Source organism: Nematolebias whitei, chromosome 9 (assembly GCF_014905685.2).
Source record: "Nematolebias whitei isolate Nwh7 chromosome 9, NemWhi1, whole genome shotgun sequence".
Lineage (NCBI taxonomy): Eukaryota > Metazoa > Chordata > Actinopteri > Cyprinodontiformes > Rivulidae > Nematolebias > Nematolebias whitei.
The window spans coordinates 30,453,229-30,465,343 of record NC_056506.1 but is presented as its reverse complement, the minus strand read 5'-3'; the positions used below and the strand labels follow the sequence as shown (position 1 = coordinate 30,465,343).

At 39.4% G+C, this 12,115-nt stretch overlaps 1 protein-coding gene across 1 annotated transcript in view; it reads left to right on the top strand.

Moving 5' to 3' along the window:
• psma8 (proteasome 20S subunit alpha 8) overlaps nt 1-3,467 on the top strand; it is a 4,517-nt gene extending 1,050 nt beyond the window's left edge. Inside the window, exons 2-7 of the mRNA XM_037682199.1 lie at nt 1,493-1,619; nt 1,783-1,907; nt 2,449-2,571; nt 2,691-2,810; nt 2,903-2,965; nt 3,044-3,467. Coding sequence (XP_037538127.1) covers nt 1,493-1,619; nt 1,783-1,907; nt 2,449-2,571; nt 2,691-2,810; nt 2,903-2,965; nt 3,044-3,139 — 654 coding nt within the window. The 3' untranslated portion in view covers nt 3,140-3,467. The remainder of the gene's footprint in view (nt 1-1,492; nt 1,620-1,782; nt 1,908-2,448; nt 2,572-2,690; nt 2,811-2,902; nt 2,966-3,043) is intronic.
• The last annotated feature ends 8,648 nt before the right edge of the window (nt 3,468-12,115 follow it).

Sequence of the window (12,115 nt, the reverse complement as noted above, 5' to 3'; positions counted from 1 at the left end):
CTCGGGCTACAGTAGCTAAAACTCAGGCTACAGTAGCTAAAACTCAGACTACAGTTGCTAAAACTCAGGCTACAGTTGCTATATCGTACACAGAAACACAGAGGTTATTTTAAATGCTCACTATTTATTTGAATAAAAGTAATTTTCATATATAAGAGTTAACTGGGGAACATGAATGAACCTGACTTGGAGTGAAAACACAGACATTGAGTAAGCTATGATGTTTTTTTTATTCATCCCTTCCTTGTATTGGTATTCATATTTTTGTTACACAGCTCCAGGGTTTGTGGGTCAGATGGGCCTAGTGCATTTTGGTGTTTCAAATTTCACTCAATTTTACAGATTTTTTTTTTTTTCATTCATTTAACCTTTTATTTATACAGGTTAGTCTCATTGAGTCATGAGGGCTCATTTACAAGATATGGTTTTAGACAAACAACATATAAAATGCAGACAACAATAATTCAACAAAAGCAATTAAAATCGAATAAAAGTAGTTATATAAAAACAGTCAAATCAAGATGCAATATAAAACAAAGTAAAATACTAAAAACAAGAACATATTTGCTTAGATTTTCTATTGACGCTAAAAATTGTTTAAGAGCTCAAAGAAATCAAACTGGACAGCTTCAGATCTTTTTGCAAGGTGTTCCAGGAGCAAAGTAAGAAAAGGCCTTTTTAGATGAGGAAAATACTTGGCAGATGTTTACTATTACAAGCAATATAAACAGCATATATGATTAAAAGTTGCCCTTAACATTGTTAGATTACTTTTTAAATGTAAGTACTTCTTGAGTTTTTTGGGGATTTGTTTGCATAATTGTAAATGTAGTTTATTTCTTGATTTTGCTGAATGGTGACGTTAGTTTGATAAAAATTTAAAACCAGTTCCACAGACACAAATGGGTTCAACAAGGCCTGAACTGTTAATTCAATTTATTTTGGATTTATGGTATTTGCTGTTAACAAAGGGGCGGCTGTGGCTGAGTGGTTAGAGCAGTCGTCCTTCAATGCATGAGTTGGGGGGTTCGACTCCACCAGCAGTCGCATGCCGAAGTGTCCCTGGGCAAGACGCTGAACCTCTCACTGCCTCCGATGTGCGTCCCATCAGTGTATGAATGTGATAAAGCTCTGATTAGTCTCTTTAGAATGATTTGTTCAATTAGCTTTGTAGAGATCTAGTAGAGTGCTGTATGAATGGGTAAATGAGAGCACAGATTGTAGTGTAAAGCGCTTTGAGTATCTTGATCAGATAGAAAGGTGCTATATAAGTACAGTCCATTTAACAAATGAACACTTTTTCTTCCAACTTCTCAATTTGTATGCTTTTTATGATTGTCTACTGTTGTCATCATTCTTTGTTAAAATCAGGTCTCTCTTGTAAATGAGTCCCTGAGACTCGACGGGAATATAAATAAATGTTGAATGAATGAACTTGTTGGAATGCATTATTAAGGGATGATAACATTTTAGTTTTGTATTCCTTGTGCAGGTGGGAATCAGGGGTAAAGACATTGTTGTCCTCGGCGTGGAGAAGAAATCTGTTGCAAAGTTGCAAGAGGAAAGAACTGTCCGCAAGATCTGTGCACTAGATGAGCACGTCTGCATGGCATTTGCAGGTACCTTTTTAAAATGTCTGATTTCACCCAAACTTTAACCAAAGCAAAGATCTACTGCACATTGTTACTAAATATTACTCTTTTTATTTAATAATAAAAAAATTCCTCCTCATTTACCACTACTGTTTTTAATTTTATGTCATTTTTGTTCATTGCTTTTAAGGTCTGACAGCAGATGCTCGTATTGTGATAAACAGAGCACGGGTTGAGTGCCAGAGCCACAGGCTAACAGTGGAGGATCCTGTCACAGTGGAATACATCACACGTTACATAGCTACCCTGAAACAGGTACGTTAGCCTTTCACGGTTAACTTAAAGTTTACTTTTCGCTTGCTAAGAAGAATCAATATAACTTTTAAGAGGCCAAGAATCTTTTTTGTGTATGTATTGTGCTTCCTGGTTGCTGGATTTTTCTAATTTTATTAATGCAGTGTTTCCCCTACCACAACCGAATCTACTGAACTAAGCGCACCCCACTCCCACCCGTCGGCACTGACGTAGCTTCGTGTTGTATTGCACAAGGCGCGCTAGCTATAAAGCTAAAGGCAGCACTCAGGCTCGAAAACTGTCTGTACAAGATGCGTCTCTGTCCCCTCCACTGCTCGAAAACTGCCGGTACAAACAGCTCGCGGCTCAGATGTGTCTCTGTCTACCCACACCCCCGCTCAAGAACTGTTGGTACAGCGAGCAGCTCAGACGTGTCTTCTCCCCTCGCCCCAGTCAAAAATCACAGACAAGATGAGCGCCTCACCATGGCACGTTATATAGGGGAAACACTGTAATGATACATGTTTTTAATGCTGATTTTTCTTTTTTGTTATTATTGCAGCGCTACACTCAAAGCAATGGCCGCCGACCATTTGGAATCTCAGCCTTAATCGTTGGTTTTGACTACGATGGAACTCCCAGGTTGTATCAGACAGACCCGTCAGGAACCTACCACGCATGGAAGGTCCGTAATTTTGCCCTGCATACTTCCTACTGTTGTTTGGTTTTAGATAGTTAACAGTTGTATCCATCTAACCGTTATCACTGGTTTTTATTTTTTCCATTTGTTAATGAAATAATCAGTCAAATGCGATCGGCCGTAGTGCAAAAACTGTGAGGGAGTTCTTGGAGAAGAATTACACAGAGGAAGCCATCGCTGGGGACAATGAGGCAATCAAGTTGGCAATTAAGGCTTTGCTTGAGGTACATAAAGCGATAGGCTTTTTTTGTTTTTAAAGATCAAATGAAAATAATTTGCTGAACAAAAAGGATAATTCGTCTGTAACTGGCCACAGGTTGTCCAGTCTGGAGGAAAAAATATTGAACTTGCTGTGATCAGACGAAACCAGCCACTTAAAGTAAGCAATGCTTAAAATTGTCTTCTTTTTTTTTTAAACACACTTTTGCTAACTCCTATTTGTTTTGTACATATATAGATTTTGGAATCCAAGGAGATTGAGACTCTGGTGGCTGAGATTGAGAAGGAAAAAGAAGAAGAGGCAGAGAAGAAGAAGCAGAAAAAATCCTCTTGAAGCTGTTGATGTAATCTTTATTGCATGGCAGTAGCATTTTTCAGAGGGTTATCGATGATCTCACTATAAAGACCTGAATCATAACTTGAGAGTGGCTGATGTTGCATAACTGTTGCTGTACCAGTCGGAAAGAATAGCAGGTTGTTCAGTTGAGTATATCTGAACACACCTACTGATTGGGTATAAGTATGTTTATCCAAACTTTTCATTGAGCTGTTCTCAAGTTGGGGTTTAGATCTTTTTTATGTGTACAAAAAGTTTTGTTATTATTCACCAAAAGTCTCAGAAACTTCAGAATCTCAAATGTTGAAATAAATTCCAACATTCAAAAGCATACTGAAACTAAATAATCAATAAAAGTGGATTTTTGTTTGTACATTTTCTACCACATCAGTGCCCTTAGCTGTATGCCACATGGCTTTAGTAGCTTTATCAACGTAGAAGCCCATAAAAATCACCGTCAAGCCTTGTAACACAAAACAGGCTGGAAGGACTTGGAAACTGAAAAATACCCAAAGTCACAGTATTGATTATTCCACTGCAGAGCAAGTACTGTGATAAAAACACTAGCAGCAGTGGAGTGTTTGGCTATAAAGTGTAATGTTTTTCATTTATCAGCATTCTGTCACACAGACCTGAAAATGGTGTGGGCTTGATTGCTTTATAAAGCTCTCACCTTTCCCTCAGTCATTTAAAACAAATTAGTGGTGCGCAAATGAAGGTCCTAATGGTCGCCCAAGACCCCCAAACCCCCTTTGCTTTTTTCTTTTCTCTTTTTTTTTTTTAGCCTCTGCTTTTTTTTATTTCTCCTTAAATTCGCTTATCAAGCAACCGCTGCTCTGAATTCTCGACGACACAATTATGGCCGGCGGTGCGGTTGGGCTGCTTAATGGGATCCTGGCCTCAGACCCCAGTGGGAACTTTCAGTGACTTTAATCTGGAGCCCTTTGAAAAGTTGTGCCGTGCTGTGCTGAGGAGCCCCGGGGGGGTTCCCTCTGACTTACCAAAGACATAATGGTGAATGCTAAAGTCCTTCATTTACAGTCGTCTTCCTTCAGCCAGGATTTCCTGAGTGGGCGTCTTGAAAAGAATAACTGCACTTTGTTCTGTTGCAGGTTCGTGTTTGAGCTGATTGTTTCCAATTAAGACGTTATAATTTATATATTTTAATCTTGGCCCATGCATCCATACACTTCAATGTTTTTCTAGTTGGAATTTAATTGTACGGTAGTTGGCAGGAGCCAAATTGCTAAGAAAGTTATATTGATCACTTCACTTACAGAAATAATCTATAATGTCCAAAAAAAATTACAGCTTATTTTTCATCACTTGGTTGTTTGAGCTGCTTGTGGGAAGAGTTTTCTTTTTCTGACGTGGCCCACAATCAACGCGCTCCTCCGCCTCGGGACAAAGTCCATCTCTCTCATCTCTGGCTGCTGCTGCTCATCATTAATGCAGAAAATAATGGCTTCACCAGAGGTCATCGAGAGAGGAACAAGCCCTGAGGACACGTGCTCTCTAAGCAAGAATGCACGCTGCTGCAAGCCGTCAACACTGAACACTCCTGTGCACATGCATACACACACCTCAGGGGCCAGTCACACTGAAGAAAACGCAGTATCCACATGAACACACGACGGATTAAAAGGGACATTTGTCATGCAGCGTATTTTAGATGAAGTGGTCTTATTAAAACTCCACATTAATATCTAATTGCAGTATTTTTGTTGCATCACTTACCTTGTTTCTCCTGTGCTCGTCCTCTTACGCTGAAGTCCCATCCAGATTTCACTTTGAGGACATTCTGATGTTCCACCCTGCAGCCATTTTTTAAAGTCTTAATTCTCTGAGAACATTTCTGCACAAATGTCTTCATGTCTAAGAAAAGAAAGCGGTTCAACCGTTGAGGCACATCCGTTACTCCGATGTTAACCCGCTTCCAAATCCAGACCAGAAAATGTGGAATCACTTCTTCTAGACTGTTCAGCAGTTTTTAAAAAAATAAATAAAAGTCAATAAATTCAATAGGTTTGATAGAAAACTACTTAATTTAACACTTGAAGATGCCCTCTTTGTAAACCTCAGTAACAAAAGGTATAAAAATGGTGTTATGGCATTTTATTTATTGACCAAATTAGGCAAATTATGAACTAAAATATCAATTCCTGTTTTCTGAAGCATGAATTCCACAAATTTAAAAGCAAAAAAGTTTGCATATGTATACAGTGCCTTGCGAAATATTCAGCCCCCTTGAACTTTTCAACCTTTTGCCACATTTCAGGCTTCAAACATAAAGATATAAAATTAGATTTTTTGTGAAGAATCAACAAGTGGGACACAATCGTGAAGTGGAATGAAATTTATTGAATGTGTCAAACTTTTTTAACAAATAAAAAACTGAAAAGTGGGGCGTGCAATATTATTCGTCCCCCTTGCGTTAATACTTTGTAGCGCCGCCTTTTGCTGCAGTTCCAGCTGCAAGTCTCTTGGGGTTTGTCTCTATCAGTTTTGAACATGGAGACACTGAAATTCTTGCCCATTCTTTTTTGCAAAACAGCTCGAGCTCAGTGAGGTTGGATGGAGAGCGTTTGTGAACAGCAGTCTTCAGCTCTTTCCACAGATTCTTGATTGGATTCAGGTCTGGACTTTGACTTGGCCATTCCAACACCTGGATACGTTTATTTGTGAACCATTCCATTGTAGATTTGTCTTTATGTTTTGGATCATTGTCTTGTTGGAAGATAAATCTCCGTCCCAGTCTCAGGTCTCTTGTAGACTCAAACAGGTTTTCTTCCAGAATGGTCCTGTATTTGGCCCCATCCATCTTCCCATCAATTCTGACCATCTTCCTTGTCCCTGTTGATGAAAAGCAGGCCCAAACCATGATGCTGCCACCACCATGTTTGACAGGGGAGATGGTGTGCTCAGGGTGATGAGCTGTGTTGCTTTTATGCCAAACATATCGTTTTGCATTGTGGCCAAACAGTTGGATTTTGGTTTCATGTGACCAGAGCACCTTCTTCCACATGTTTGATGTGTCTCCCAGGTGCTTGTGGCAAACTTTAAACAACACTTTTTATGGATATCTTTGAGAAATGGCTTTCTTCTTGCCACTCTTCCATAAAGGCCAGATTTGTGCAGTGTACGACTGATAGTTGTCCTATGGACAGACTCTCCCACCTCAGCTGTAGATCTCTGCAGTTCATCCAGAGTGATCATGGGCCTCTTGGCTGCATCTCTGATCAGTCTTCTCCTTGTTCCAGATGAAAGTTTAGAGGGACGGCCAGGTCTTGGTAGATTTGCAGTGATCTGACACTCCTTCCTTTTCATTATGATTGCTTGCACAGTGCTCCTTGGGATGTTTAAAGCTTGGGAAATCTTTTTGTATCCAAATCTGGCTTTAAACTTCACAACAGTATCTCGGACCTGCCTGGTGTGTTCCTTGGTCTTCATGATGCTCTCTGAGACTATCACAGAGCAGGTGCATTTATACGGAGACTTGATTACACACAGGTGGATTCTATTTATCATCATCGGTCATTTGGGACAACATTGGATCATTCATAGATCCTCACTGAACTTCTGGAGTGAGTTTGCTGCACTGAAAGTAAAGGGGCCCAATAATATTGCACGCCCCACTTTTCAGTTTTTTATTTGTTAAAAAAGTTTGACACATCCAATAAATTTCATTCCACTTCATGATTGTGTCCCACTTTTTGTATTTTCTTCACAAAAAATAAAAATGTTATATCTTTTATGTTTGAAGCCTGAAATGTGGCAAAAGGTTGAAAAGTTCAAGGGGCCAAATACTTTCGCAAGGCAATGTATACACAACTCTACATTAACATGCTATACATTGCTTGAGCAGTAAAAAAATAAAAGCTAATAAAACAGTAAATTTAAAGTTAAAACATAAAATATCCTGATGCATGCTCAATAATCCAGGTAGAAAAATCCAAAAAAGTTCAATCTTTTTTTTTTTTTTTTGAATGTCCAGAGGACCAGATTAAACTTTTTTGGATTAAAACATCAAAAATCATCACACTTGGACCTTTACTGCAGTATGACTGCCATCTCCGCTGGTCCTTCACACGTAATCTGACAATGTTCGTAAATGTGGGAACGCGTTTGTTTTCTTCATCTTTATGTATGTCTTTGGATCTGCAAGCACATATTAATGATTTATCTTCATATATTTCTTACTGGCCAGGATAGCTTCTCTTTTCCTCACTTAGTTATTTTATTTTACATTTTCTTATTTCAAAACCTATTTTAGTCCAACATCGTTCAGTCAGGTCATCTGGACAGTTTCTTTTTTTTTGTTGAGATGTTTCGTCCTTCATCCAAATGACTTCATCAGTCCGAAGAGCCACAACAAACTCAGTCCTACAAGCAGCACACACCACTTTGGCTATGGCTGCCTCATAGGAGTCGACAGGGGAGAGGGTGGGCCCCAGAAACCATTTTATCACCAGCAAACTGGTTGTTCCGCTATGTGGGTGTGCTGCTTGTGGAATTGAGTTTGTTTTTTACCTGCACTATTCAAAATCTTTCTTCTATCCTACAAAGCCCTGAACAACCTAGCTCCATCTTATATTTGAGATCTTACTGTTCCATATTTTCCTAACAGAGCACTTCACTCTCAGACTGCAGGCTTACTTGTGGTTCTTAGAGTTTCCAAGATCAGAATGGGAGGAAGATCTTTCAGTTATCAGGCTCCTCTCTTGTGGAACCAACTTCCAGTTTCTGTCTGTAAGACTGACACATTGTCCAGTTTTAAGAGTGGACTTTAGACTTATCTTTTTGATAAATCCTATAGTTAGTGTTGACTTGTTATGCTGTCATCTCACACTACTAGAGGACAAATTTACCTCATTTCCTTAAATGAATTGTTAAAATTAAATAGTTTTCACTTGATACTGCTATTTTTATCTTAACATGTGATTCTTGACCTGCCATTGTGTATCTGTTCCTCCTTCCTGTTCCTCTCAAACCCAGCTGGTTGAAGCAGATGGTCGCTTGTCCTGAGCCTGGTTCTGCTAAAGGTTTCTTCCTCATGAGGGAGTTTTTCCTTTCCACTGTCTCTCAAGATGAGAGTTCTACGATGGCGTTAAATTCAAAGCAGTCTGCTCCTCACATAAATAAGGTCAAATTATTATTTTTATATTATATTTTTTATTATCAAACTGGTTGAAAACAACACAGTCCATGCTCAATAATCCAGGTATAAAATCCAACATTTCCAACTCCAATTGGATTCCAACAAATCCAAGACTGTCAACAAGGAAGAGGGCTGGCAATGGAGGAGGGACGTACCAAAGAGACCATCTAATCACAAGCAGAACTGGTTTGTTCCACTTTGGAGTAAGCTGTTGGGGGAAGAATCAGTTTTGTTGTGTGTTTCCTTGACTGATGAAGCCTTCTGGATCGAAGGCGAAACGTTTCAGTGCATAAAAAGAAACTGTCCAGATGACCTGACTGAAAAATTTTGGATTTTATACCTGGATTATTGAACATGGACTTTGTTGTTTTCAACCAGTTTGACAATACTTTTTGACAGTTTATTTAGTATATATCTAATATGAGGTTTCCATGTTATTTTATCATCAAATCTATAATCATTTACTCTTTCAATGTTTACACCATATATCTTTATTTTGATCTCTTTATGTGAACTACTATTCCCAAATAGCACATTTATTGTTTTGGTCAAATTTAAAGACAACTTATTCTCGTCAAACCATAATTTCAGTTTGTTCATAGTTTTAGTTACTTCATCGAGCAACTGCTCTATATCATCTCCAACAAAAAAGTCATTTGTGTCATCTGCAAATAAAACAATTTTAATATTCTGAGTTATATAGCATAGGTCACTTAAGTATAAAATGAATAATTTAGCCCCCAGCACTGAACCCTGAGGAACCCCTCAAACAATCTCCAAACAATCAGAAACAACATTTTCCATCTGTACATACTGTTTTCTGTTTTCCAAGTAACTTTTGACCCAGTTTAATACAGTCCCTCTAATCCCATATCTTTCCTTTGTGTATATGAATGTTTCTGTTCAGTGCCCTGAGATGACTTCTGTTGTGACTTGGTGCTATATAAATAAATTGAATTGACTATTTTAGCCCACTTTTCTTTACAAAACCGATACATTTAGTTGTTAAATGAAGCTGGAATGTGTCATAAATATATTTATTTCCAGAATAAGACAGCTTCTGTGTGGCTTGTTTCACTCCTGTGTGGCTCACCTTGTGAGCCAGCAGAGAGCAGTGTTGCATAAAAGCAGCTTCCATCATATCTTCTCCAGCATCCCTCACTTCTTGTCCTGCAGACTGACAGCATGACTCCTCTAGCAACCAGTGAGCAAAATCCAGGGGCCACACTGACATGCCTTTAACTCTGCTCTTCAACTCGCAGCCACAAAGGCTCTCCAAACAATCAAACCTATCGAGGGAGAGCTGTTATATTATTTTATTTATTTATTTTTGCTTAAAATTGCCAGATGAAACAGCAACATTGCTCGTATCCTCGAGCCATGGCCAAGTTGTCAAAGTGTGTTGGGTCATAAAAGGCTACGCTCTCAACACTGTCCCTTTTCTGCTCGTCACATGTCGACACACACACACGCACTATTTGTGTGTTGCAAATTGGCCTGCCTCCACTTTTATGCCCTTTGGGGCCCTGCATCAATATGAAGAAAAGGAAAGTTTGGGCAAATTAGCATGGAAGCTTACACATTCATAAGTGATCCAAATATGTTTTCTTTTAATGTTCTCTTTTAACTCCTAGCTCCAGGGATATATTTTGAATATCACTCCATTATCTCATATTACACATCTTATCTCCTCTGCCCTCAAATCTCTTTCGTCTTTCCTTCCCTGGCTCACTTTCTTGTTCACGTCACACATTGATTTTCGTCTCTTTTCTCTCTTGAACACACCCTCCATTTTGAGCCCACAGAGCAGCATCTGATGAACTGACACCACCTGCACATTCTGTCATCGTTGTGTGAACGCTGAGTCAGCATTTGCGCCATTGATTTTTATTCTACTTTATTTTAGCAGTCTAACCACTTCTGAATACTTTACGATATTTTAGCCTCTTGTGTATCAAGTCAATCAGCTCATTCAGAAGATGGGTGCTAAGACTTTAATTTTTTTTAAACCCTTACAGTTTTCAACAAATTATTAACCCTATAAAAACATTACAAATGTGTCAATTCACAACAAAATATTATTCATCTGAAAATCTGCTTAAGCAAATTTTCAGTGTCGATGCTTGTGTTCAAGGTTCAAGGTTCTTTATTGTCATTCGCATCACATGTGGTACATGAAGTGGAATGAAATTGTATACACAGGGTCCCAGTTACATCCAAAAATAGCAAAAATATAAAGTGCAATAAAATAAACAGTATACAAAGATATAAGATATATGCTAAACAAGAATAATGTAATATTATGCGGTGTATTAAACAGCAGCCTGAACCTGAGTCTGGTTTGAGCAGGTGGGTATGAATATGTCAGCTTAAAAGCCAGAAATCAGCAGCATGGATAATCAGCAGCACAGATAAAGTGACATATCACAAATCAAAGTGGCATTAGTGGCATTTTTCTTGTTAGGGATTCATGAGCCTAACAGCTTCAGGGTAAAAGCTGTTCCTCAGTCTAGTGGTTCTACACTTAATGCTCCTGCTTGAGGGGAGTGGGGCAAAAAGTGTGTGTGCTGGGTGAGTGGGGTACTTCCTGATGCAGGTGGCCCTCTTCCTGCATCTGGAGGTGTAAATGTCTGTGATGGTGGGGAGACTGAGTCCAACAGTCTTCTGTGCAGCCTTCACCACTCTCTGCAAAGCTTTTCTTTCTGCAGCTGTGCAGCCTCCATGCCACACGTTGATGCTGGAGCACAGGATGCTCTCCACTGCACACCTGTAGAAGGAGGTGAGGACTGAGCTTCCCAGACCAGCTCGTCTCAGCCGCCTGTGGAATTAGAGTCTCTGATGAGCTTTCTTGATCAGACTGGTGGTGTTGTTGCTCCAGCTGAGGTTGTCATTCAGATGCACACCCAAGTACTTGTAGCTGGAGACCACTTCTACCACAGAGTCTCCTATGTTCAGGGAGGGGGTTTGCTCTTTCTGAAATCCACGACTATCTCCTTCATCTTCCTCACATTCATGTGAAGGTTGTTCTTCCTGCACTAGCTCTCCAGGTGTTCCACCTCCTGCCTGTAGCTGGACTCATCGTTGTTTGTGATGCATCCAACCATTGCTGTATTGTCTGCAAACTTTACAATATGACAGCCTGGATGGGGAGGTGCGCAGTCAGCGGAGTGAACAGAAGGGGGCTCAGCACACAGCCCTGAGGGGACCCAGTGCTGAAGGTTATGGTGGAGGAGGAGAAGTTGTGGATCCTCAGAGACTGCAGCCTGTTAGTTAAGAAATACATGACCCAGTTTCATAGGGAAAAGCCCTGACCTAGTGTGAATAGTTTGTCCATCAGGGTCTGGGAAATCATGCTATTGAAGGTAGATGTGACATCTACAAAGAGCATACGGATGTAGGAGTCCTTCTTCTCCAGGTGGGTGAGAGTAGTGTGGACCACAAAGGAGATAGTGTCTTCTGTTGATCTGTTGACTGGTGTAAGATTCTCAATCATTTGTTAGCTACAGTACTGTTTCGTTACTTTAAGCTTCTAGTTATTATTTTGCTACTTTTACCTTTTAGATAGCTTTATGCTACTTGTGCTCTTTAGTTAGACTTTGGCTAGTTTACTACGTACTTTTAGCTAGCCTTTTGCTACTTTAAGCTTTTATTTACCATTCTGCTGCTTTTATATTTTAGCTATCGTTCTGCTGCTTTTAGCTTTTACCTTTTAGCTAGTGTTTTAGTACTTTTAGCTTCTAGCAACTGTTCAGTTACTTTTATTCATTCAACTTTTATTTAGACACTTTTAGCATTGGGTTGGCCTTTTGCTTTTT